This window comes from Poecilia reticulata, linkage group LG13, assembly GCF_000633615.1.
Source record: "Poecilia reticulata strain Guanapo linkage group LG13, Guppy_female_1.0+MT, whole genome shotgun sequence".
NCBI lineage: Eukaryota > Metazoa > Chordata > Actinopteri > Cyprinodontiformes > Poeciliidae > Poecilia > Poecilia reticulata.
In genome coordinates this window covers 12,529,881-12,556,227 of record NC_024343.1, presented here as the reverse complement: position 1 = coordinate 12,556,227, position 26,347 = coordinate 12,529,881, and the positions used below count along the sequence as shown (strand labels likewise).

The window sequence follows — 26,347 nt, the reverse complement described above, 5'->3', positions numbered from 1 at the left end:
ACTTGCAGCTTTACCTTTCAAAGTAAATTATAAAACATGAACACATAACACAAAATAACGCAAAGACAAGTTAAGATGAGAACATATTCTAACACAACCATATTAACAATTATAAAACTATTCTAAATCATGAAGTACTTGTAGCCAAATCAGATCGAATGTTTTTTGTTTTTAGCAGAAGCTAAAACTGTGTCACGGTGGTTCTTACAAGTAGAACTACGTTACATGTAAGAAATGTTTCACACCAAAACATTAAAAACAAACTTCAATATTTGCTTTATACAAAGAACACAACCTACTTTTCTGAGTCCATGGTTCTTGGTTGTAATATTTGCCAGGTGAGTTTAAGACGGGCGGAAATGAAACTGAAAACACCTGGTTTACCTCACTTCACAGTCTGGAAACCGCTCTGCTGTATTTACATCAACACCGAGCAGTGCAAAGGTGGCGGAGTGTTTAATAAATGCACTTCCACTAGCAAATGATACAAACAAAACAGACTAAAACTTAAAAGGTTATGACTGGAGCCGTGTCTAACTTTCATTTCCTGATCATTTTCCTGCGTGATCTGAACAATTTCCGGCCCTTAATTTTCAGAATAAGAGCTTCAGCTTTACGATTACTTGAATCTGGTGCACTTGTTCATTTTCTTGTCTTATTCTTGTATGTAAAATTTTCCTCCTCCTGGCAGAATAATGTTGCAGTCTTTAAAGTTTACCATCACTTTTTTTTAAAGGAATAAATGTTTTTGACTGGTCCAGTCAGAATCCTAACTTGAATCTGTAGATGGAGGCATTACTCGTCAGTAATTATTTCATCTCTAGTTTATATTAAAGTACATAGTTCTTTTTTTTTTCATCTCAGTCAGATCCACCACATGTTGATTTTCAGGGCATATTAACACTAACATTTAGCTCTTATACTGAAAGTTGAGGCTCTATACCGGAAGTGCCCTGACGGTTTATGATCCAAGAAGGTTCTAGCTAACCTGAAGAATGTGCGGTATTGCTTCACCAGTTATGCTCACCACTCGACAGCAATGCAGAAGCAATGAGTTTGGCAAACACATAAACATTACTTAATTCAATGCAGTTTTGTCAATTATTAAGCTGCTGGTAAACAGTAAAACAAGTAGTGAGTGCTGAGGTCCTTTTACATAGGTGGAAATTCTTCCCATAAAGTAAAATCTAGTTTATGATAAATGAATGGCATAAGTGAGATACATTAATTTGTCTTAGTAGTCATAAGCACCTTTAGAGAAACCCCCTTCCATAACAATTTAATTGTTTTACATTTCAAACATACTCGCTGAAAGGAAAGATTCCAACCTGAACCCAAAATCTACACCTGGTGAAATAAGGACACTGCAACTTTTACTTAATTTTATTATCTTATATTTTACATGGATTTTAATGGTTTATATAACAAGCAGATCAGAAAAGGTAATTTAAAAAAAAAATCCTAACGGACAAAACTGAAATCTTAGTGAAAGGCAAAAAGAGAAAAATGAAAATCAAGAAAAATGGGTGGTAATGAATCATTCTTGAAGCCTTTAAACCTTCATCCTTCTCATAACCTGTGGAGAAAGGAGAGAGGAAAAAAAAGTTAGTTTTTACAAAAGAAGCAAATTTCCAAATGTTACTACAAATCAAAAAAATAAAACACCTATGAGAGTTTCTGCAAGTTTCAGCCAGACTTAAATTTATTTCCGTTCTTAAAAGAAAAATATATCTGAATATTTAAAATATATTTAACTGTAAGATCAAGGTAAACTAATGTTTGAATTGGTGATTTGCAGCATGTGACCCAAGTTCTTTTAACACCTTCACCACCAAACTTTCTCAGTTACCTTCTCGGTTACATACAGTAATTGGTGGATTTTGGCCAATTACCAAAACCCCTTTATTCAAACACTTGTTAAATATATTCCCAAAAAACAAAAAAAAAAGGGTAGAGGATAACAACGTTATTACATAAGTAATCTTACGTAAACCATACAGTAAGTCAGGTTCAAGAGCAGACATATTTTGAAGTTTTGCAGAAAAAGAAAAAGTTTAAAAGTATAAATTCATCATATGGTGAATTTATTCTCTGCATCGTGGAGTTTTGTAAAATAAATTCCTCCACAAGAACTACAATTCAGAACACAATAAGGCGCAACTCTTAAAGAAGAAACAAAAGAACACATTTCCAAATTTTAAACTTTTTGATATTTCATATAGGACATATAAATATTTTTTAAGCCTGCATATTAAGAAAAATATAAGATCTTGCAGGAACCCTGTGCTAGTAAAATAACAGTAAGAGAAGTGCGGACCCTGTGTTCCTGTTAGGTAGCAACACCATTAAGCCCAGTGTGAGAGCCACCAATGAGAAGAACTAAATATATATATTTGAACCTTCTTCGATCTCAGAAATCATTGTCTTCCTTTATAGGGTCTTGCTTCTGAAAAGTTTTAAATTTGCAATTACTGAAAATTAGTGACAAAGCTTTCACTATGGTACTTTGCTTCAGTAGGTACTGTAAATCATCAACTCAGTGAATATAATACAGCCTGCATAAGAACAAAGTGCATTGTTTTGTCTTTTCAAAACAGCAGGGAAAGCTGGTTTGAGAGGAATGCAGCTCTTAAACCAGTTAGACAAAACATTAAATCTGAGGTGAAGCTGCACTTGTTCCTGCAGTAGACATGATTTTCTCATTAGTTAAAGTAAGAAGCATCTACTTTATGAATGTTAATATGTGATTGTCTCAAAATTATTCAGCCTCTTAAACAAAATTATTCTTCACTGCACACATTTGCAAATTAGCAGCGTCTTCATCCACCCCTTATGTAATAAATCAGAGGCCTGATGAGACTCAACAGGTCTGTTTGAGATGTAAAACATAACATCTCAAAAACTTGGGCTGCTGACTGTACAGATGAGAAAAAATGGACATATTTACAGAACTGTCAAGTTCCGAAGATAAAGTTGTAAGCACAGTTAACAGGTTTCTAACTGAAACAATGTAAGCCACCTGGTGGAAGAAAGATGCCAGAGCAGATTCTTGATGTTGCAGGAATCCTGTATATTATATATTAATATATTTTAAATGTTTAAAATGTCTTCCAGTTCCAGTGTTAACTTGCATCATCAATGCATTACTTAAAATGATCTCAGCATTGGGACATTTATCATCCAGCAAAATTTATATATTTTATAAAACGTAAATAAAAAATTTACTCAAATTTAAACATGTGGACAGACAACGTGTCCAACATTCATCTCTTGATTAGTTGTGGTGTTAGTTACTTATTCATGACATTGTTCATTAGTCAGATTTAATATTTTACAACTGCAACACCAGCTGTCTGAACAGATGATGGTTCTACGCAATTGTGTTTGTGCACGTTTACCTTGCGAGCACTAGCAGTGAGTCCAGGAGACTTGGCAGACCTGCTAGTGGCTTGAGATCCTCTCTGTGGCCGAGCTGCAGCCTGTGGGGTCTTAAAGCTGCCAGCTTTCGCAGATCGTCCCACTGAGGCTTGAGAATTTACTGAAGGGGAGTTTTTCAGACCCTTCTGAGCATTTTTGTGGGACGGCGACTTCCTCAGACCTTTTCCAGGCGATTTTCGAGTGGAATTGCGCAGTTTGTTCAGCCCTTTCTTTAAGTAGTTGTTGCTCTTTGGGGTGTTGTCAATTGTGAACATCGTAGACTGCCGACGATCAGCCTGAAATGAATTTAAAGACAACAGTCACCAGAATCTACGACAATAGGAAACATGACTGTTCCACTCAAGTTTCTACTCACAGGACTAAGGATGGGGTGAAGATTAGCACTGGATGGTCCACTGCTCACATTCTTGCTCTTGGGAGTGAGCGGACGAGGGAAGCAGCTGGCTTTTGTCTTTTTCTTCAGATGTAAAATAAGGAAACATAATACATTTTTGGTTTTAATAACAAAACAATATTTTTCATAATTCAGATAAAATTTGCACAATACACTCAAAATTGGCAAGGATAGAGACAGTGTCTTACAGATCAACACCAGCAGGTTAAAAACAATGGATAAATCTGTATTTCGGTCGTTCACCTTCTGAGATCTGAATGCAACAATTTTCACTTCTGCATGGTTCCTTTTAATTTACAATACAAGGGTTTGAATCAATTTTTTTTTATCAAGCAAAGATCAGGGGCAATCAGTCTGATGCATAAATTGGATCAACCTGGTTATTCCGACATTTCCTGTTTGATTCAAAAAAATGATCCATCAAAGAAAAACTGCATCACATTTTTCCAAGATTTATCCTTCAAAATAAATCTTGAAAGATTTGTTTTGTAATCTTTCAAGATAAAAAGCAGTTAAGATCAGAAATTCCAGGTCAGAGTTCAAAATAAATCTGAAATTAAACAAGAAAATCCTGTTTGCTGTACCTACATATGCAGCCAGTAGCATTTAATTTTATTTTCATGTTATACAAGTAGATTTGAGCTCCCACTAATAAAACTATTCATTTGATTCAAGTGTGTTGGATCAGGGAAACATCTAAAACTTGCAGAATACTGGCCCTGACTTTAAACAATACTATGCTTGATCATTAATTGAGAAAACATTACTGCACCTCAGGTGAAATCTTGTGAACAGACAAGGTGGATGATGACTGCTTGGAATACTTTGGGCTTCTCAGCTGAGAGGAGAGGGCTGGTCTTGATGACAGCTGGTCTGGCATCAAGGACAGACGATGGGACCGAGTACCAACCCCCGTGTGGCCCACCATGAGGGAGTGGCGATGGGAGATCAGGGAGTCCTGCAGTTGGCCCGGCATCATGGATCCCCGTCGGATTGTTTCTGACGGGTCCCCGGTGCGAAGCTCTTCGTCCGTGAAAATTAAGGCACTGCCCTGGCCAGTCTACATGAACACAACAAGAGGGATCTGATGAAAAATCTACTTGCTACAAATACGCATTTAACTTCTCATACTATTTCAGAGTCTGGTGCAGGAAGGTTGTTTGTTTTTCCACACCTCTGACTCCACAGGGTAGCTACTCTTCAGATGCGGGAGGCAGGCCATGTTCCTCGCCTGCAGCTCTGCGATCCTCAGCCAATCCTCAGGCCCACCATCAGGCTCGTTCTCTGCTCCCCCACAGAATGTACTGGTACCTGGAAGAAAGGCGGCACAGGAAAACCGCTTAGATGCTACAGCATGTTCAAGAAAGTTATCGGGTAACATTTTATCAAATTTTGTTTCAAACTGAGGATCTTCTGAACACCATGTAGGTCTGATGGATATGAACTTACTGTGTGAATGGACGGCGCTCCGTCTGTAGCCTGGAAGGCCAATAAGCTGATCACTGGCAGCTTTGGTCTTCTCAGCTGGTGTATTAAACATGTCCGAACACATGGGCTGTGCAGCATGAGCACCGGTGAGGTTTGGTTGGGAGCGAGCTGAATGCAGGCTGTAAAAGGTCTCATCTTCACTGCGACCTGGAGTTTTCTAAAGATGGAAAAAACGAGCAAGAGACTCAAAGCTAAAGCAGAATCTCAGAGTGGACATAATATTTAAAATCAAAGACTTTTTTCTCTACCTTGGACATTGTGATATTTATAACCTGTGTGGTTCTGCGTCTCTTTACAGATGAAGTTGGATTTTTTCGGGTCGAGTCCAGCTCCATATCAGAATCATCACTTTGTTTGTCATTCCTAGGAATGAAACATTTATTCGTTTCTCCTCCCATTTATTCAGGCATGGAGATTAAGACCAGTTAAATCAGGCAAGTCCTCCAAGTTTCTTCAAACGAAAACATGGATGTTACAAAAACTGTCTCGTGTGTTCAGGCAAAGAGAAGCAGCAGTGAAGGCTTTCTCCCTGAAAAGCTCAGATAACTGGTACAAACCTTCTGAATCTGCTAATGCTGCTTTTAATGGAAATAAAATGATAAAGGCCAATATATTTTCATACATCTTGTAAATTCAATTGTATTTTATGAAAATGTCTAATTTCTCATACAGAAAACAGCTTAGGGCCTATTGATGCAAGCAGTGTAATGTTCATTACAGTTTAAACCTACCTTCTAGTTCGTTTGGTGTTAATGGGTGTAAAATACAGAGTTTCCAGTGACTCTGCCTGAAGGCCCCGACGTTTGGCTGCCAAACGTTCTGAGTTTCGAACTAGCGGAGTACTTGATTCACCAGGTGCAGACAGTTTCCTGTAAAGAAAAAAAAAAAAAAAAAAAAACAGAAGTGAAAACCATGGAATCTTATCCCTTGATATAGGATCAATCACAGAATACACGAGAAATGAATAAAATACAGCATACTAAAAAATGCAATAGTAAAACCTACTGCATTTTTTTCCTTCCACCTATTTCTAACAGTTTTTTGCCACTAATCTTATTTTCTTTTTCCATAATTTCTGCAATGTTCTGACAGCGTGAGAATAAAATGTTGTTGTAATTCTTGATTGGTAGTTTGCCCCAACTCTGATCTGATCCCCTTTATTTTAAAGTCTAACCTTGGACTTGTTAAATAAGATATGGAGAATGTGATTATTCAAAGCACAATTTGTGAACTTTGGTACATTTATTTTGTTTAATAAAAAAAAGTAGTCCCAATACTAATTTACCATTTTATATCTAGTTTAAAGAAGCATATGTGCAGTTCAATTTAAATTTAAAGCCATCTGTAGTAAATTGTGTTACCATGTGTGGTAAAATAGACTTAGATTTTTCAACTAGTATTTATTCAGTAAGTCAAAAACCATAAACTGATTAAGGTGTTATTAGGCAAACCAAAGAATACATACCATATCAATAAATCAGAGTGAATACTACTGCATATATTCAGTAATATAAAATGAAAGAAGTAAAAAACAGTGTAGAAAACCAATTTTTTTTTCCCAAATTTTGTGTTATTTCCAAACCTGGAAGATAGTGAAACTACATTTCATAGTATCAGACATTTTAGGACTGCAACTGACTCATTATCTGTAACATTTCCACTCTGTTTAAGGTTTACAATTATTGACTCATAAATTAGAGGCTACCTTGTAGTGTCAAGAGAGTTCTCCAGTGAGCTTTGCTCCAGACTGTCTGAGCTCATGGACCTCTTCACCTGTGCTGTAGTGCTAAAACCCAGGCGCGTCCTCCTGGGAACCTCTAGGTAAGCAGACTCTGACGGACCACCTCCATCACCACAGATCTTATTCTGTGTTCTCAGGGCTTGATCAGCATAAGCCAGCTATAGATTAAGAGATGATGATGATGAAGCCAAAAGAGCATAAGGCGTGATTGTTTTGAATCTTAACTTACTGTGTAGTACCAACCTGTGTCTCTAAACTGGCAACCTGACTCTTGAGTTTTTTCTCATTGGTCTGGACTTTCTCCAAGTCAAGATGGAGTATCTGATTTTCCTGGAGAATAGCTTGGAGTTTGTTGTCTTTATCCTCTAGAGCCTGTTTAAGCTCCATGTTTCCCTCTTCGCTTTTCTGGAGAAGCTGCTTCTTGCTGTGGTAATGGCTCACAGCTCTGTCCATCTGTGGAATTGAGATGACCAAACGGACACCTTTATATGACAAACAGCAAAACAAAAAAACTAAGTCATCCAACTTAAACATTTTAAGGAGTAACATTGAACTTACCTGAGCCTTGTAGTGTTCAGCAGCCTCTGTTTTTACTGCAAGTTGTTGCTTCAGCTCTCCGTTTATGAGCTCAAGTTCTTCTGCTTTTTCTCTCCGCTTCAAAAGTTGTTCTTTCGCCATTTTGAGAATTTCAAGCTCTTTTTGCAAATCAGCCTCCACTTTACAAGAAGCAAAATACTTTCTCTCCATGGCCTGACTGACTTGAGCAAGCCTGTCTTTCTCAGTGACTACATCTTCAACCCGTTTCTCCAGAGCTCTTTGGTCCATCTCTACTTGAATTATCTTGGACACGAGTGCTTCTTTTTCTTGTAAAAGAACCTCCTTTTCCTTCAGCGTGGTCAACTGTAAGGCCTGAGCAGCTTCTTTTGCTTGAAGACTTGCAGATAGGGCCTCTTTTTGGTAGTCAAGCTCTGCCTTTACCAAGAGAAGCTGCTGCTGGAGATTGTTCACCAGCTCTGCAGACTCCTGCTGAGTTTCAAGTAACTTCTGCTCTTTGGCACAAAGTCTTTGAGAAATTGTTTCCAACTCTCCTTTAAGCTCCCGAATCTCATCTTGAAGAACATCTGTCTGCTTGGAGTCCTCCAGCTTTAGCTCAGCCATGATTTTCTCACTGGCCTCAGTCTCTTCTTTTGCTTTCTGCAACAAACTAACTTGAAGCACAACCTCCTGATTCAAGGTGTTCAGATTTTGATCTTTGTCAGCAATGAGCATCCTTGCTTCTGACAACTCTGCCTGCAGATCCTGAAGCTTCCTTTCAGCTTCAAGGAGGTCGTTTTCTTTCTCAGCCTGGGATCCTTTTAATTTTTCAATCTCCTTTTCATGCGAGTGAAGTTGTTCCAGCTGTTTGTTTAACTGTTGGACATTCTCATGTAAGCTCTCAAGTTCTTGACTCTGTTCTGCATTTTCTTTTTGTTGCTTGGTCAAAAGAGCTTCACGGGAGTGGATTTCTTCTTCCGCCTTCCTCATCGAGGAGCTGAGAGTTTCCACCTGTTTGTTTAAACTTTCGATCTCTTGATGTAACAAGTTCAACTGCTCTGCATTTTCAGTCTTCAGCAGCTCCATCTGTTGTTCTTTGGATTGAATCTCACTTCTCAGCTTCCTCAGTTCTTCCTCAGAAGCCGACAGTAGTTGCTGAAGAACCTCTTTCTGAGTCTGCAGCTCTTCTTCACTGATTTTCTTTGTTTTGGCCATATCATCCAGTTGTGTTTGCAAACTTTTAATTTCCTGCTGAAGCATATCTGACTGTGTGGCACCTTCTTCTTTAAGGTTGATAAGTTGCTCTTGTTTAGCTTGGATCTCCTCCCTCAGCCTTGATGTTTCTTCTTCAGAAGAGGCCCTCAAGTTTTGAAGTGAATCCTTCTGCTGGGAAATTTCAACTTCCTTCTGAGCTAGCAAGTTTTCTTTAGCCAAGACTTGGTCTGTTGCAGACTGAAGAGATTCATTCAAACATTCTATCTGATTCTTTAGAGTTTGCATCTCACCGTTTAAGTCCTCCGACTCCTTGCAGTGATCAGCCTTCAATGTTTGGACTTCATCCTCTTTAGATTTAATTTCTTGCTTCAGTTGATTCACCTCGTGCTCAAGAACTGTTCCGTGGTTTCTCAATTCTTCAATCTGCAAAGAACTTTCCTGTTCTTGTTTGGCCAACAGATCTTCCTTGGCTTTAATTTTGTTTTCAGCAATCTCCAGAGAACTAGATATGGTTTTTATCTGTTCATTTAAAGCTTCAATCTCCTGCTGCAGTGACTCCGATTTTGTAGACGCCTCCATCTTTAGCTGAACCATCTGCTCCTCTTTAGCATCAACCTCTACTTTCAGTTTCTTTAGCTCATCTTGAGATGCATTCATCTGCATTTGAAGGGTTTTGATTTGCCGAGTGCTCTGTTGTTGCTGTTCAGCAAACTCATTTTCCTTCAAATGCACGTTCTCTTCAGCTGCCCTCAATGAGGAACTAAGACACTCAACCTGAGATTTCAAATCATTTATCTCCTGATGTAAACCATCCATCTGCTCAGCATTATGACTTTTCAAGAGTCTCATCTGTTCCTCTTTGGCCTGCATCACCTCCTTAAGTCTTTGCATCTCCTCTTCAGAAGTAGCCATAATCTTCTCATGTGAATCCTTCTGCTGAGAAATTTCCATTTCCTTTTGAAACAGCAGCTCCTCTTTAGCCAGCAGTTGGTCTGCTGTAGACTTGAGGGATTCATTCAAACATTGGACTTGATCCTTCAGAGTTTGGATCTCATTATTTAAGACACCCGACTCCTTGCAGTGATCACCTTTTAGCATTTTGATGCCATCCTCTTTGGTTTGAATTTCTTGCTTCAGTTGATTCACCTCATGCTCAAGAACTGTTCTGTGTTTTCTTAACTCTTCAATCTCCACAGAACTTTCCTGCTTTTGCTTTGCTAAGAGATCTTCCTTAGCTTTAACTTGATTTTCAGCAGTCTCCAGAGAACTAGAGATGCTTTTTATATGTTCATTTAGAGCGTCAATCTCCTGCTCCAGGGACTTTGACTTATTTGACGTTTTAGTCTTCAGCTGAACCATCTGCTCCTCCTTAGTATTAATTTCTGCTTTTAGCTTTTTTGCCTCATCTTGAGATGCATTCATCTGCATCTGCAGAGTTTCTATTTGCCGAGTGCTCTGTTGTTGTTGCTCTGAAAACTGATTCTCTTTCGACTGCAAGTTCTCCTCAGCTGCTCTCAATGACAACGCAAGACATTCAACTTGGTCCTTTAAATCATTTATCTCATTATGAAATGACTCTGTTTGCTCTGAACTTTGATGTTTTAAGAAACTCATCTCCTTCTCTTTATCCTGGATCTCCTCCCTCAGCCTTGATGTTTCTTCTTCAGAAGCGGTCCTCAAGTTTTGAAGTAAATCCTTCTGCTGGGAAATTTCAGTCTCCTTCTGAGTTAGCAGGTTTTCCTTAGCCAAGACTTGGTCTGTTGCAGACTGGAGAGATTCATTCAAACATTCCATTTGATTCTTTAGAGTTTGCATCTCACTGTTTAAGTCCTCTGACTCCTTGCAGTGATCAGCCTTTAGCATTTGGACTTCATCCTCTTTAGATTTAATATCTTGCATCAGCTGATTCAAATCATCCTCAAGAACAGTTTTGCTTATTCTTAATTCTTCAATCTGCAAAGAACTTTCCTGTTCTTGTTTGGCCAAGAGGTCTTCCTTCACTTTAATTTGGTTTTCAGCAATCTGTAAAGAACTGGAGATGCTTGTCAACTGCTCACTTAGAATGTCCACAATTTCATCCTTGGCTTGAATTATTTTTTCAGTTTGTGCCTCTTGTCGTTTAAGTAGCTCTTTATACCGAGTTATTTCTTCCTCACATTCAGCCAACTTGTGAGTTGTGGTATGAATCTGTTCTTCTGCCTTTCTTAGGGAGCAAAGTGTGCCCTCAAGCTCGTTCTTCAGACTGATAATTTCAGTCTCCAACATTTCTCTCTGGTGATATAAGAAGAGGAGACACCTAATAAACATTTCTATTATGGGATAAACGGTTATTTCTATAGCCCAGCAATAGGGTCAGGGGTTATAAACTGTAAAGTATTACCCTCACATGGTCCCTGCACACTTTCACAGAAAAATAAAAAGCCAAAAACCCTCCAGCTTTTTTCAGACTCCACTTTACAGAATTATGCCTTTTGTTTTACCATCATCTTAAAATATCCAAAAGTTCTCTACAAATTTATCTCAGACATTTCTGCAGAGAATAGTTTTTATATATGGTAACTGCATAAAAGAGAGAAAGCAAGGAAAGAAGGGCTCAAAAGAGAAAGCAATGAAGAAAGGACAGACACAAAGAAGAAAGGATGTACAGAATTAAAGTTAGACAATCGGAGAGGGACTAAAGTCTGGACAACAAATGTATTTCTATATTCTTATTTTATTCTTCCAATCTTAATCCAGACTTGGAAAATACTAAAATGAAACTAAACCTTTCCACGGGACCTTGCTTACCTCCATTACAGGACCCATATTTTCCCCAACTTCCTCTTTGGTGGCTTTGTTTAGTTCTTCCTCTAAACAGGAGATTTTTCCTTGGAGGATCTGGACTTGGTCATAGAAGAGTTCCTGAAGAATAAGGAACCAGAACTAAAAATAGCAACGGTAAAATAGAAACGGTGCTGCACAGTTTTATTGTGACACTATTACCCACCTTTTGTGTGGTTGCTTGGTTGAGTTCTGATTGCAAATGGGTTGTTTTGTTTCTCCACTCCTCCTCAGCAGACGCCTGAGCTTGTGTCAGCTGGCCATTTTCTGCTTCAAAGACGGCCAACTTGGAACATAAAGCTCTCATCTGACAATAATTCAAACATCTTTTAGAATTAGGCCTGCAATAAATATTTAATTTTCTAGTTTAAGGGCTAAAACAGACAAAATCTATATGTACTATGTGGCTGTGCCAAACCCTTTCTAAAATAACAGCAATGACATTACACTGGCGTACACACAGAGCATGTTAAGCGCTAATGAATTAAACAGAAAGAGTTTACTCATAATTACCTGGAAGGAGAGATTGCCATTTTCCTCTGTAAGTTCATCCACCTTTCGCTCCATATGAATAGAGGTACTCTTCAAATCTTTGTTTTTCTTTAGCAGCTCGTTAAACCGCAATTGCAACCTAAGGAAATGAATTATAAATTAGTTTTTTTTCTTTACCTTTATGTACCTTTATCTATCAAGATGAACTTCTCTCACCTCTCATTTCAGATGGTATTGAATTGCATTAGATAAATAAATGTCTAAACCTAAATCATATTTGCACACTTACGAGTTTTTTTTGGCCTCAAGCTCAGTGATTTGTTCGTTGATGGTCTGCTCCTGATTTCTTTGTTCCTCTTTCACCTTATCTAAGCGGTACTGCAACTGGTTGATATGAGATTCTACAAAAATCAGGGGGAAAAAAAAGAAGAAAAATAGAGTACAAGTAGAAATGGAAAAAGATGGCATCAAGAAAAGGGAAATAAACCTTGCATAATGAGTTATTTGTCCTACCTTTCTGGCTAACTTGTGTAATTGTCCTGGCTAGCTGCTTCTCCAAATCATCTCTGTATTCTCTCTCTTTGATCATCTGTCTTTGCATCTTTCTCATCTGAAACTTAGGTGTATTCATGACCTCAGCCAGAGGAGATTTGCTGCAGAAATAAAAGTTTAAGAACAAGATTCGCACATCTCAATGCAAACAGGCTTAATTGGAGTTGTAATAAACAGAAGGTGCAACTAAACAAACTCAAGCTGGATTTAACTGAAATTTCCATCAATACCTGACAGAGGAGGAAGCCACCGTTTGTAGACAAACAAAGTCGACCTTCTGTGTACGCAGAAAGACTGGAGCCTCATCGTCTGAGGAGGTGGTGGACACATTGGAGGTGGCAGTGGAGTCGGATGACAAATTGTGAAACATTTGTCGACATACAGGCAGATCTGAGCAGGTTTGTAGATTTTATGTCAGTCCAAACCAGTAGCACACACATTGGTATTTATGGGTTAAAAGTTTAGACTTACGTCTCCTTGTCAAGTGTGCATCCAGTGTTTTGTTCAGATAAACACAACCTTCTTTCTCACTCACATAACAGTCGGTCATGTTGGCAAGCTCACGCTAACAGAGGGAAATGTATACATATGGACATTCAATTCCATTATTACAAGCACTGCAGTGAACAAAATACAAATTTTCCCTTCATGTATTATACTTCTGTTTACCTCTGCATCACAATCCAGTTCACTAAGAGTGTGGCGATCATTCATCATGTCATGATAAAACAGCAACAAAAGTACCTGAGAACAAAGTAAAATATAATCAGAATGGGTTTAAATTTATGCTTGTATTATTCATTTCACCGCATTTGATCTCCTTTGTTCTTAACCTTGGAAATTTCCACCGTTAGCTTCTTTCTGTCTTTAATGCTGTCCCATGATATAGGGCTGCCTTTAGTTGGGTTAAATTTGCATTCTCCTGTTGAGAAAAAGAGAGAATTACTTCCCAGTACTCAAAACCTTCTGGGCTTCTATTAAAATAAAGGCATGATTTATTTTATTTTTTTTTTTTAAACGCAAGAGCCCCAATTATTCCAACTAAAGGAAAAATAATGAAACATGTTAAAACATAAAAGTAATAATTCTTTCTTCTGTTGTAAACCTGCTTACAAATGTTTATATTTATGTATAATCGATACATCATGGATAAATGTTAAATTGAATTATGTAAAATAATTAGAAATATTTACGAAGCAGACTGGTTTCAACTAGCAGGTTTCTGAAGATCTTGACTGCATGTCAAGGGTTGGCAAATTAATTACTTGATTCTCGAATAGGCAACATATTAAACATTTTATGCATATTTTAAAGTAATAAAGCTTACCTTCCAGAAACTCTGTAATGAAACGAACCCGATCCTCAAAAGAATCACTGAAACAAGGGATTTCCCTCTTTTTCCTGTTGCAACACAAAATGACAAAATCAATTGTCAAGGATGTAACACAAAACTTGAATCCCTTTTTATAAGAAGCCGACACTTCATGAGTTCTCTCCAATTTTTTCATTTGACTTATATTTTCCATGTGTGTACTGTAAACGCATATCAGTCTTGCACAAGAAAACATACAGTATTATCTATGCATCAAAAGAAAAACCACAAGGAATAATATTAAAAATAATCTGCTATAATGTCATTACAATTAAAGTAAAAGGGTAAACGGTTGTTCAAATAAACCAGATTGGCTATGCTAACACACTCTGTATGATGGCAAGTACATTTACATTTACAAATTTAATATACCTTGTAAATATATTTTACACTGGGAATCAAAATTCAACATACTAGGCATATTATGTTTTGTTCTTGACATTATATTTTAAATAAAGAAATACTTTGTTTTTCACCTTATTTTGATTGTTGGGAATTTCAAAATATTTAACTATATGAAACTACAATGTTTAATTTTTAGACATACTATGTTTGTTATAAATGAAATACTTCCTTGCATATTTAGTTGTTGGAAAAACAGTGATCAATAATACAATATTGCATACACCATAAGCCAGATATCACAGTGGAAGTATCCATAAAAACATGTAGAAAATAGTTATATTTGTGACCATTTCAAACACATATTTTCTGTTCAAAGACAGAACATATCTTAGCTTTTAAAAACTGAAAACATTACCCAAACACTGAAGGTTAATTAAAGTATTATTTCATCACTGGAAAATTATCAGTAATTCAACACTTCAACATGGACTGTGTGGGGAAATCTTGTTAGAAACGAAGCTTTTAGGGTAACGAATGAAGGAGAAAGGGTGAAAAGGGATTCAGTCAGACACAGCTTTTACTCCAATAACAGGGTACGGTCTAAAAAGACATGGGAAACCTCCTTGTTTATACAAACAAAGCCAGAACTTCAACGTTCCAACTTACAGTACATGAATCAGTTTCACCAGGACTGCCCCATCCTGTAAATCATCGATCTGTATCTCGCTGTTCAATGCAGTGATACTATTGACCTGTACAAAAATAATTTGAAATAAAATTAGTAAATTAAGAAAGTATTATATTACCATATGTATACCCAATAATAGCTTAAACTTACCCAGCTGAGAAGAGCCTTAACACTAAAGTTTGGCATCTTGGTTGACCCTTTACAAAGGGATTTTAAACTACGAGGGAAAAAATTAACAAACAGGTTGCTACCAAGAACTTGAGCAAACAAATGTGAACACCTTTCAGTCCATACGAGTGATTGTCGAGTTATCGGATTTAACAACACATTTTTTTCTGCAGCATTTCTTAATTTTTAAATGGCAACAATGCTATCTTCGTTATTTAAGCTAAGCGATAAAATACAGTGACGTTCGTTATTTAACGTACCACAAAAACTCAGCCAAGATAAAATGTTCCCTTCAAGCAGGTACTCACCTAAAATGCCAAGTCTTCCCTTGTGCTACATCAACTTATAACACAAACAGCAACAGCTACGAGTTTTACCAGGTGAAACGCGATAAAAATTCAAACTGCCTATTGAAGATTGAACCAACCAATCGGTGGACTCATATTGACGCTTGTGAAAACAGATGAAGGTGATTGGATTAAAAGCCGGAACATGTAGGTACGTAAAGATTGTGACGTTTCCCCGCCTTGTTTTTTTTTTTTTTTCCGGGGGGCATGTTGGAAGTGGCAACCCATTACCGCATGTTTGGAAAGGTTTCGCACAAAACAAACCAAATTAAGTTAGTTTCAGTTGTAAAAATAGAAATAGTTTTACTTTGTATATATTTCAGCTATGTTTTACGTCAAAAAGTATGGGTGGATGTGAATATTCTTAATATAATTTTTCGCGTGGCAGTGGTAGTAGTTGTAGTATTACACTAACTGGTTACTACTCCATTCAGTTTTGACGGTAATATTGTTTCATACTTTTGTAATATAAAAAATAGAAATTGTCACATTGATACTATTAGCTCAAAAATGCCACTCACAACATGGTGACGACATTGACATATTTAAAAAGGGGGCGTTTTGTCTGTTATTTCTCAATGGTTTAGTCATGCAAAAAAGTAAAGAGAGGAACACGCACACAAATTTATATTTGACACGCCGATTAAATTCTGACTTTTTTATGTAGTCAAACAGGACTTGGCGCCTGGAAAGTAAAAGTTAATAAACTAATAAAAAGTTTGTTAATTTTGATATGAGGTTACACAAGCACATTTTTCTTAATAGGTTAAAATATCATTTCAACCTGCGAACTCGGCATTCATTTTTTTATGTGAATGACATATTAACTAGTTCTCTTCTTATCTTTACTACAAATCCCAGAATGCATGCGTTGGTTGCCTTGGAATCTGATTGTTGTGTGTATAGACTGCTGCTGCAAAGAAGAGCTCCACCGAAACGTCAATTTGAACATCTGTTATACGGTAATTTTTCTTTAGTTAGTTTGGAATTTATATCACTGATTAACTAATTGTCAAAAATATAAAGACACCTACGCTAAATAATCTCACACAAATGATCTAGACTTATGCCTCTTAATTCTGCAGGTTGTTAAAAGTGTTCATGGATAAGACTATGTGTGGAGCTCCGGTGGATTTATCTTTCAGAAGTCTCAGCAGATTGACAGGTTTTGATCTTCATCATAGTTTCTCTAAATGTTCGTACTTTCTGATGATCAGCTTGATTACTAAGTTTCATTTCTGATTATCTTAATTGGAAATAGAAAATGAACAGCAAAATAGGGCTTCAATGCCATTTGACTGAGTTATATTTTTAAAAAAGAAAGGACAATGAAGCATATGTGTGTTCTTAAATAAAAATAATTTAAATGTTTATTTATTTATTTATTTATTTAAAATTCAGACCCTTTTTATTATCCAATCAATCTCTTCAGTTCCTTAAACTTGTAAGACATACAATTTTTTTTATCTGTCATCATGTTTCTGGAACATGACACAATTGGAGCGGTACCCTCATTGATAGATAAATAAATAAGTCTCAATCAGTCCTTAGACTGCAGTAAATGGGTGTGAGAGTGTCTGCAAAGGGGCAGAGAGGATGGAAGGTGAACGAGGTTATGATGAGTTACATCAGTTGCATTACATAGATGTAGTAGGTAAGTGATGTAGTCAATAATAAAAATTTAACATGTCTGTTTTTGATTTCTATAGTTTTTTGTTGCAAAATAATATTTGCATAACAAAAGTAATATGAGAATTAAAAAAAAAAAAGATAATTAGCCAGTATTTCAAATTCTCTGCCTTTCTTGTATTTTCTGTTTTAGACGCTTGGACAGAGACTCCTCGCAGCAGTCTCCGACCTTTAAAAAAAAATTCAGAAAGCAAATATCTTAGCCGCGCCCTCCGTCTCAGTAACAACAGCATCATTGACCTGTGTGACCTCCATCAGACAGTGAGCTATTTTCTGGCTGAACCCTCAAGTCTCGCCTGGCTGGACCTCTCCTTCAACAAACTCTCACATATAGACAAGGTGAGTTTCATTTGACCATTTCCAGTGCAGCTACAATGCCTTGCAAAAATATTCATACGCCTTTTTATCTTTTTTTCTTCCGCAAATTTAATTAGTTCTCTGGAATTATTGTGACTTTATACAAGAAACCAACACAAAGTGATGCATTATAATTGTGAACGAGAATTCAATTAATACAAGGTTTTCAAAACTCTTTTTTAAAAAGTCAGATAAATTTTGATGGCATACATGTGAATTTATCCCTTCTCCGATAAATGTAAATAAAATCCTATGCATTCAATTGTTTTAAGAATGAAGATAAAGAAACACAGCAGAAGGTCAGGGACAAAGTTGTAGGTTAAACCAGGCTTTGGTCATAAAATATTATCCCAACCTTTCATCGCTTCACTGAGCATTTCATAAGTCCTTCCAAATGTGGCCCTTTATGGAAGAGGGAGGCGAAAGAGAACCATAAGAAGTCATATTTTCAGTCCACAGCTACAGGACAAAGGCAAGCACACACGTGGAAGGAGGAGGTTAGATAAGACAAGCTAAACCTTAATGCTGTCATTTATGGAAAATTAGCACTGCACACCCAATCCCCACAGTGAAACATAGTTGTGTCAGTATCATCTGTGTTGAGCAGGGAAAGGGAAGCTGATGAGCGTTAATGTGAGGAAGGACAAAGTCCATGGACATTGCAAAGACTTGCTACTGGGGAAGAGGCTCGTCTTCCAGCAGGTGACAATCATAAACAGGCGGCTAAAGCTGCAATGGAGTGACTTATCAATGCACAGTTGCATATTCATGTCCCGATTTTATAACGGTTCTGTCAAAGTCCTAGTCGAATCGCAATTAACAATCTGATGCAATACTTGAAAATGTATGTTCGTATTCTCTCCAGCAGCTGATGAGGCTGAAGCAGTTAAAAAAAATAAAGAAAGAAACGTTCAAAAATGTAACTCTCATCCTTATTCGGATAACAACATATGGACTCAAAAAGACCTGGAGCTCTAATTGCTGTTCAAAAATGTTCTTCAAAGTGTTGATTCAGGGAGGCTGAATGCAAATGTACACCTGATGATTTTTTTTTTTTTGTAAAAGTTCAGAAAATAATGTTTTATGCTCCTTTCACTTTATAGTTACGAGCTACTTTATGTTGACATGTCATAAAATTCCACTCACTGCTTTGTGATAAAGCTTGCGCACAAATATGTTGCAGGTTTTGTGCGAGTTGCATGGACTCCGTGTGTTATATCTTCATGGGAACAACATTTCTGCTCTGTCAGAGGTGGACAGGTTGGGTGTGCTCCCCCATCTTCACTCCGTCACTCTACATGGAAACCCGATAGAGACAAACAAGACTTACAGGTAGAGACATTTCTCTAACACACACATCTTACCGAGTTGGCACAATGTTACAGGGAGGTCTTTTACTTGTAACATTTTTTCATATGACTTCAGAAATGCAGTCATTTACTGTTGTGATTTGTTGCTATGTATACAATACATACAGTACAGAGAGTAGGTATGTGCTTTTGGTTCACAAATACAGAGAGAGCAGAAGAGAGGGATTGCTCTAGACCTGAATGCTCTGCAGGCACATATGTGGACGACATTACAACAGGTGCTTGAACACGGATCAAATTCCCGTCCTGATCTGCACAGCAACAGCACTTAAACACACACGCTCACACAATACACAGTTGAGAAACTATCACGTCTTTTTTTTATGTCTGCTGGTTAAAACAGTGATCACTTCTTAAACAGTTCCAGTTTTTTTTTTACATTTGATTTTCAACACAAAATGCAACACTTGTAAGATTAGCTTTAATGCTTTCAGAGCTGGTACAGCTAGAAACTCTTAAAAGTAAAAATCAATGCAATATTCAGTGTGTAGTGTTTTTGTGTGCAGGAATCGTGTGATTTCCGCATTGCCACAGTTAAAGACGATGGACTTCAGTGCCGTGACCCAGCAGGAGCGAGTCCTGGCAAAGCTGTGGCATCAAAGCAACTCCCGCTGCAGAAGCAGCAGGAAGAGCCTTCACTGAATGCTAGTGTGTGGAAATCATAACTCAATTCAAAAGCTTCACTGCTAGAAAACAGATTCTTAAATATGCATATTTGCCACCAGTATTTGAACTGAAATTAGTGCTGTTGTAAATATTTTTTGCAATTTAATGTAACAATTTGAGGCTTCTGTGCTGGAAATAGAAAAATAAATAATTGAAATGTAGTTTTTTTGTTTGTTTGAGAACATCAGTGAAACCTACTCGTTTCACATTTTAGCCAGTATTAGCTAGCAATTTTTCAAATCTAATCATGGCATGGAATATAAGTTTAGAAAATTATGAAGTAAGTTGAATAATATTGAACAGTTATGCTATGACAACAATCCAAATGTAAACCTGAAATATTTAATGGATTTATTACATACAGTGTTATATTTTTAAGTATTTATTTCTAAAAAAAAAACAAAAAAAGATTATGGATTACAAGTAAGGAGACCCCAACATCAGCTCCTCACATAATTAAGAGATCATGCAAGACCAATAAAGATGTTACATAAAAATATGTCTGACAAAATCATTCTAAAGGCTCCCTACTTGACACCAGAGAGTTATTGAGCCTCTCCACAGTGAGGTTGAAACATAAAGAGCCAAGAGTCACCGCAAGTCATTTACAGTCCATGTTCTGGTACAGAACAATCCGGAACGTGGACTATAACTTTTGCATTCCTGGTTTTAAACCCCTGCTACACCAGAGACATCAGAAATATCTTGCATGGACTAAGAAGGAAAAGAAGGAAATTTTTGATTAGTGAACCAATTTGCTTGACTGACGACCAAATTCTCCTGATATAAACTCACAATCCACGAGGAATTATCTAAGAAACTGAACTTGGGGTTTTTATTAGTCTTAGGCCATAATCATCAAATTCAAAATCCTAGAAATATATCAATATATGTATGCAATGTCATAATTACTTTTTGAATGACTGAAATAAAGTACCATTTCAATGTTATGCTAATATATGAACCTGTAGAAATGTTTGATTCTTGCTGTAAATTATCTGTTGAAACTCTGTAACATCACTAAATAAACTACTTCTCAGAACACGTTGTCCCTACAATAAGACACAATTGTTTTATTGAAACTTTTTAATGAATTGATTAAACCAAAAACAAAAAAAATATTTTTAACTTTTTGGTACTAGCCTAGGATAGTACAAACATACAGTCTTCCATGTATTATACATTTAAGTAACAGAAAAAAAAAATGCCAAGAATCCATTGCATAACAAAAGCTCTAATCAGTTGTGTGGTATAAATAGTCTTGCAGGCTCCCTTTAGCGACTTGAGATCATCTCATGTTGCACCCTCCCTTAAAGAGCACATGTACAGTTAGAAACAAAAACACATAAATAATTGGCAAAAAGTCTGAGGTTATTTAATCTGCTCGGGTATATAGATCAACACTCTTCCATGCTGCAACAAGTTAGATTCTGATTAATATGAAAACCTCAATCCAGGGGGAAAAAAAAAAAAAAAAAAAAAGGCTTTAAGTAAAAAGCTAACAATCGCAGACCTGAAAAGTATTTTTGTTTCATAAAAAACTGTCATCAAACAGGACCTTCAAACGATCCACCAGCTACAGATGTAGTCGATCGGAAAATTCTGTACAAAGGTAACGATCTTAGGGAGAGTCTTTGCATCCTCCACAGGCCACTCGCTTCACCCTTGATTTTCTAACCTTGTCATTTAAAATGTTAAGTTCGTTGCCCAATTCCTCAGGAGGACAGGATTCTTGAACATCTCCGTCTGTAAACTAGTGCGTTAAGCTCAAATATTTCAGGAGGTCCAACCAGCCCACACCTCTGCTCGTGTTTGAATCCTTATCCTCCGGAAATGAACAGGTTAATCATGATATGGTCAGGTGAAAGACAGATTAAAGAGTCAGGAGCTGAAATGAAAACTGAAACTAAAGTTGTTGTTTTTTTCTTGATTGAGAATGACACCAGATCAGCTGTCATTCCTGCTGTTCAATGCAGGGTGAAACAACAGCTCAACTTCTCAGGGGAGAAAGATGCTAATTACTCTTTTCAAGCTGGATTTGACTTTTTTTTTTTTTTTACTTTTTAGAGAAAACAAAAAAATACTTTAGTTTAAATCATCATGTTTTAAAGCATCATGTTATATGATGTACAAACATGAAGCCATGTCCCAAGTTCTTTGCAAGTAAAAACTATGACTGTAAATCACATCCACTGCACTGTAAAAATTCAAAATGTCTCGCACAATATGACTTATTGATCAGGGCGGGAACCACGAGCCAAACATCCTGCAGCTGTCTCATTTGATAACATGATGTGACTACAGTGTGCCCATCTGAAAATAATGTCTAAAGACACTGAAAAGACCCTGAAAACCTAAAATATTGTGAATATTGATTTATTTTACATCTTTTGGACAAAGCCTAATGCATGTGTTACACAGAGGAGGCTTCGCTGATAGTGGATCATCATACACATCGGTCAAGAACTCGAAACCCACCTACATGACCCATCTGCCAATAACGCTTGAGAATTTTACTAAAAGACAGATTTTTTCTGATGGGAGGTGATTCACTTCCTGTCTTCACAAAAGTTCGTGGCAGAGCTACAAAGCAGGACGACCAAAATGCTTTAATTAAATAAAGAAAAGGTGGGCTGGAGTACGATGAAGCAGGAGTGGCACAGAGCGAGTGGGGTAGGAGAAACAATATGCATTTGACAGTCAAGGAATGGCAAACTGGACGACCAGTTCCTCTTTAGCATCCACTTTGATTTGAGAGATTGCACTGTAAGCGTAAGCCGCTATCTTGGATACCTGCAAAGAAACATGAAAAGGGATAATGTATACTGGGTGCAAAATAGAAGAAAAAAAATGACATAAGAAAAAAAGAAAAAAGGAAAACTAGTATGTGTTTTAAACCTCTGTGAGCTCTTTTAAAACAACACAGCTTACCTGCTGAACATCTGAGTATGGCACCAGGTCACTTGCAAGTACTTGGTGGGGCTGGCTAGTTAGGGAGGGAAGAGTGAGGGCTTTCTTCTGAGGCAAGCTGGTGCTCAACATAGCCAGTTTTGTACTGAAAGAGGAGGGGGGAGAGAAAGCTTGTAATTCCTACTGGGTTTAAAAATAAAAGACACATTTAGTCTGGAACACATCTTCCCTTATCTATGAAAGGAAGTCTGTGTTTTAAGAACCTACAGTTTTATCTACACCTGTACATTAGTCTAAACCATCCAATCACAACAAGATGACACTGCATAAGACTTTCAATCTTAGGGTTCAAGAATTCTCAGGGTTCAAGAACATCCTGAGAAAATGTTCTTGCATTTTCTCAGGGTGCAACTTTTTGCGTGTCAAATTTTTTTTTTTTAATTCTGACTCAAATTTCTCAGTTTTTTTTATGCCCTCATTTAGTCAAATTATGGCAGATATTTCTACATTGGTCTGGCTTCAAAGTATTAAATTTGCTAAAAGCAGAGACAGACAGATGGAAGAATGGGATAATGCACAAATGGACAGAGAAATTGATCCACAGATGGATAACGTATAGACAAAACGAATTTATCTTGTAAATAATGGAATAAACATTAAATGGTCTGAGCTTATATAGTTTCTTTTCCAGACATACTGACTCAGAGCGCTTTACACTACAGCCACATTCATCCACGCACACTCAAAAATGCACACACAATTATACACCAAAGGTGTAAAAAAAAAAAACTGAAATCCCGATACCGCTATTATTTTTGTGAATCCCTCCATAGCAGTGTTGTAATTTTTTTTATTACAAGATAATAATTGATCTTGTAGTTGTTTTGCTCTTGCAAGTAGGGCTGGACAATGATGTTTGAAAACTGAAAAGAAAAACTGGTGGTACTGTTGAGGTTGTTATTTTTACTATTTTCTTCATTGTTCCATAAGACAATCAATAAACTAGAAAATATGATTAAATGCCTTTACTTTGTGCAGCTTAGTGATTTAAAAGAAATTACACTTTATGTATCTGGGACCCAGAAGAAGACTCTTTTAAAAAATAGGGTATGTTTTGTTTAGAGCAGCATTTCTTTGTGTGCCTGTGATTTCTTTGGCATGCAGCCAACCATACCGTTACCTAAAAAAAAAAAAACAGAACATTTTTTGTGTCACTACTTTTAATAGTGCCACAAAAGCAGTTTCTGTCTCTGAGCAATCACCTGCCTTCAGGGGAAAACAGTGAGGGATCTTATCTTACTATATTATGATAAAGTGATTTTATATATAAATAACAAAACTTTCAACATACCTGTACTGTCTAGCTTTGTCCATGATTTCATGTTGCTCCATTACAACAGAGTCAGCTGCTGAGACGTCAATTATGTTCCTAAAAGAAAAAGGAAAATTATCTTTTTTTTCCCCCCCCAACACAAATAAATTGGGTTTCCCTGTCAGGAAGTACAAATCACAGTGAGACTTTTCTGGCATTGAATAAAGACGTTACTTACTGCGCAGTTTTTGTCAAGATGGATGTAAGGAGGGCTTGTCCATCTGTCGGTGGAGAGGGGACACCGGGGGTGGGCCACTCTGTCCCATTTGGGGGTTTGCTCACAGGGTTCGGATGGGGGATCAGTGGGTCAGTCTCATCATGCTTCTAGAGCAAAGTAAGAAGGGAAGCAAAATAACATTTCGTGTTCTGTTCAAAATAACATTTCGTGTTCTGTTCAAAATAACATTTCGTGTTCTGTTCAAAATAACATTTCGTGTTCTGTTCAAAATAACATTTCGTGTTCTGTTCAAAATAACATTTCGTGTTCTGTTCAAAATAACATTTCGTGTTCTGTTATTTATGTAAAAAAGTGGCTTTTTCACTGGATGCAAAATTAAAGCTAAAGGAAAGTTTGAGGCATTCGTCTCTTTAGTTTAACAAGCACCCATCCCCCAAGCAGCACATATTGTTACAATCAAGGTTAGGGCTGAAAAATAAATAAATTCTGAAGCAAAAATCTAAAAGCCTACTATGCCTTCATCATGTTTTTATATTTAAAGTACTAAAAAGGTTGTATAGCATAAGGGTCTTTTGCTTCCCATTTCTTTTCAGGTAGTCAACTTAAATCAATAAAAGGACTGTAATTTTCTGTATTTTGTTTTATTTGCTTTCATTGTGTAAATGTGTGTCTATATATGAACATATTATTTACATTTTCCAAATAGAAATAGACGTTTGCGTAGCTAAACAATAACAGAACCTCAGAGATCCCATGTTTGTTGGCATTCTATTCAATTCCAATTCATAAAAATAATGGAAAAAATAAACCTCTCTAAGGTTTCATATCGTATTACAATGTACAAAGAACAATGTGTTAATCAAAATGTTTCATTTTCATGTTAGATTGTATCATTTGCTAAAGCTTGACAAAAAAAATCCAGTCATAAATCAATCACTGTGCCCTTATTATTCTAATATTTTCACTATGTCACTCAGTTAAATGCCAACATCGATAACGTTAAGGGAAAAGTTGCAGTGTATCTTTACGTCTTGTTTTATGAACTTAAACACTTCAAGAGAAAACTTCCAGCTCACAGAGGGCTCGTTTCCTTAAACTAAAAACAGCAGAGAATGTTAACAGTCATGTGACAGAGCTTACATTCAGATAGTATCTGTCAACTCAAAGATGTTCCTGCTGGTAAACATTTATTGATAATTAAGCCAATCTCTAGTAAAGAAACGAGTACTTTTTACATTACGGATACCTATCTGCTCATGAACATCCGTGCTATGTAAGGCATTAATATATAGAGATTTACTTGCACACAGATATCCAAAAATGTTTACATTTAGTGTTTTATATTGTACCGTTTTAAGTTATATCAACTTTTATGAGCAACTTAGCCTCTGCTGGGCCTGTCCCGCAGGCTTAGCAAGCTAACGCTACTTTCCGGCTTCCCATTATAAACACTCTCAAAGCGACTTCTTCATAGCAACACATTGCTCATATTACTCGTTAAAGATCAATCAAAAACATGAAAAAGCGTCGAGTCTTAGTTCTTTCATAATAAGCAAGAAATCAATTATCATTTCGGCTAGCAGCTAGCTACCTCTCTGGAGTTGCCGTCCTCGCCACTGTAACAGCAACCCATGGCTGCGTCCGAGGGGTCAAACTACACAACCCCGGCTTCCCTGCTCTCCTTCACAAACGAGCCGTGTGGTTCTTCCGCAACGAACATAAAGCTGCTCGCCTGCCTGCTTTTAATTTACTCCCGGACAAAGGTAAAAAGCTACTGATCACAGCAGCTTTCTCAGACAGGCTATCACATGACAGCAGCTGTGGTGCAACAACAACACAACAACTACTTCCGGTATTTGAGAAGCAGTGACGACCTTAGTCACGTGAAAGTAGAAAATTCAAACAAAGGTGTGGACAGAGGCCATACAGCAGCTACTGTACGGGTTTACTTGTTGCTTTGACAAAAAAAAATCTATCTATCTATCTATCTATCTATCTATCTATCTATCTATCTATCTATCTATCTATCTATCTATCTATAGATAGATAGATCTATAGATAGATAGATCTATAGATAGATATCTATCTATAGATAGATATCTATCTATAGATAGATAGATCTATAGATAGATAGATAGATAGATAGATAGATAGATAGATAGATAGATAGATAGATAGATAGATAGATAGATAGATAGATAGATAGATAGA

At 36.9% G+C, this 26,347-nt stretch overlaps 4 protein-coding genes across 7 annotated transcripts in view; 1 reads left to right on the top strand and 3 right to left on the bottom strand.

Moving 5' to 3' along the window:
- nlrc3l (NLR family, CARD domain containing 3-like) overlaps positions 1-574 on the bottom strand; it is a 13,836-nt gene extending 13,262 nt beyond the window's left edge. The window contains exon 1 of the mRNA XM_008425492.2: positions 300-574. Coding sequence (XP_008423714.1) covers positions 300-313 — 14 coding nt within the window. The 5' untranslated portion in view covers positions 314-574. The remainder of the gene's footprint in view (positions 1-299) is intronic.
- A 783-nt stretch (positions 575-1,357) lies between these two features.
- Positions 1,358-15,677, bottom strand: LOC103474480 (nuclear mitotic apparatus protein 1). Of its 2 annotated transcripts, XM_008425490.2 has the most exons (25): positions 15,556-15,677; positions 15,230-15,296; positions 15,058-15,143; positions 14,002-14,075; positions 13,508-13,596; positions 13,344-13,418; positions 13,146-13,239; positions 12,905-13,064; positions 12,636-12,775; positions 12,412-12,523; positions 12,144-12,261; positions 11,797-11,937; positions 11,598-11,711; positions 7,620-11,081; positions 7,305-7,514; positions 7,026-7,219; positions 6,052-6,189; positions 5,569-5,683; positions 5,282-5,477; positions 5,007-5,143; positions 4,605-4,892; positions 3,794-3,895; positions 3,399-3,713; positions 2,400-2,446; positions 1,358-1,576 (listed from the first exon to the last, which is right to left on the bottom strand). In XM_008425490.2, exons 2-24 carry the CDS (start codon positions 15,263-15,265, stop codon positions 2,411-2,413), a joined length of 6,432 nt encoding a protein of 2,143 aa, XP_008423712.1. In that variant the 5' UTR covers positions 15,266-15,296; positions 15,556-15,677; the 3' UTR covers positions 1,358-1,576; positions 2,400-2,410. The 2 variants fall into 2 exon arrangements, with proteins under 2 accessions (XP_008423712.1, XP_008423713.1); XM_008425491.2 differs by lacking the exon at positions 2,400-2,446 and having other exon boundaries at positions 1,359-1,576.
- A 786-nt stretch (positions 15,678-16,463) lies between these two features.
- Positions 16,464-21,167, top strand: lrrc51 (leucine rich repeat containing 51). Of its 2 annotated transcripts, none has more exons than XM_008425489.1 (5): positions 16,464-16,556; positions 16,680-16,759; positions 17,417-17,622; positions 18,824-18,972; positions 19,517-21,167. In XM_008425489.1, exons 2-5 carry the CDS (start codon positions 16,696-16,698, stop codon positions 19,650-19,652), a joined length of 555 nt encoding a protein of 184 aa, XP_008423711.1. In that variant the 5' UTR covers positions 16,464-16,556; positions 16,680-16,695; the 3' UTR covers positions 19,653-21,167. The 2 variants fall into 2 exon arrangements, with proteins under 2 accessions (XP_008423711.1, XP_008423710.1); XM_008425488.1 differs by having other exon boundaries at positions 16,680-16,789.
- Positions 21,168-21,594: 427 nt separating this feature from the next.
- On the bottom strand, positions 21,595-25,985 carry lamtor1 (late endosomal/lysosomal adaptor, MAPK and MTOR activator 1). 2 transcript variants are annotated; one of them, XM_008425487.2, is made up of 5 exons: positions 25,728-25,985; positions 24,137-24,279; positions 23,938-24,015; positions 22,608-22,731; positions 21,595-22,469 (listed from the first exon to the last, which is right to left on the bottom strand). In XM_008425487.2, exons 1-5 carry the CDS (start codon positions 25,767-25,769, stop codon positions 22,377-22,379), a joined length of 480 nt encoding a protein of 159 aa, XP_008423709.1. In that variant the 5' UTR covers positions 25,770-25,985; the 3' UTR covers positions 21,595-22,376. The 2 variants fall into 2 exon arrangements, with proteins under 2 accessions (XP_008423709.1, XP_008423708.1); XM_008425486.2 differs by having other exon boundaries at positions 24,137-24,282; positions 25,728-25,982.
- Positions 25,986-26,347: the final 362 nt, after the last annotated feature.

Excerpts from the sequence above, each read along its gene's own strand:
- LOC103474480 (XM_008425490.2), bottom strand. The coding sequence starts at position 15,265 with ATGCCAAACTTTAGTGTTAAGGCTCTTCTCAGCTGG. Across the intron at positions 12,776-12,904 it reads GTGGCTTCCTCCTCTGTCAG|CAAATCTCCTCTGGCTGAGG; the intron begins GTATTGATGGAA and ends TTATTTCTGCAG. Across the intron at positions 7,515-7,619 it reads CTGAACACTACAAGGCTCAG|ATGGACAGAGCTGTGAGCCA; the intron begins GTAAGTTCAATG and ends TCAATTCCACAG.
- lrrc51 (XM_008425488.1), top strand. The coding sequence starts at position 16,696 with ATGGATAAGACTATGTGTGGAGCTCCGGTGGATTTATCTTTCAGAAGT. Across the intron at positions 17,623-18,823 it reads AACTCTCACATATAGACAAG|GTTTTGTGCGAGTTGCATGG; the intron begins GTGAGTTTCATT and ends AATATGTTGCAG. Across the intron at positions 18,973-19,516 it reads GAGACAAACAAGACTTACAG|GAATCGTGTGATTTCCGCAT; the intron begins GTAGAGACATTT and ends TTTTGTGTGCAG.
- lamtor1 (XM_008425486.2), bottom strand. The coding sequence starts at position 25,769 with ATGGGTTGCTGTTACAGTGGCGAGGACGGCAACTCCAGAGAG. Across the intron at positions 24,283-25,727 it reads AGGACGGCAACTCCAGAGAG|AAGCATGATGAGACTGACCC; the intron begins GTAGCTAGCTGC and ends ACTTTGCTCTAG. Across the intron at positions 22,732-23,937 it reads GACAAAGCTAGACAGTACAG|TACAAAACTGGCTATGTTGA; the intron begins GTATGTTGAAAG and ends CTCCTCTTTCAG.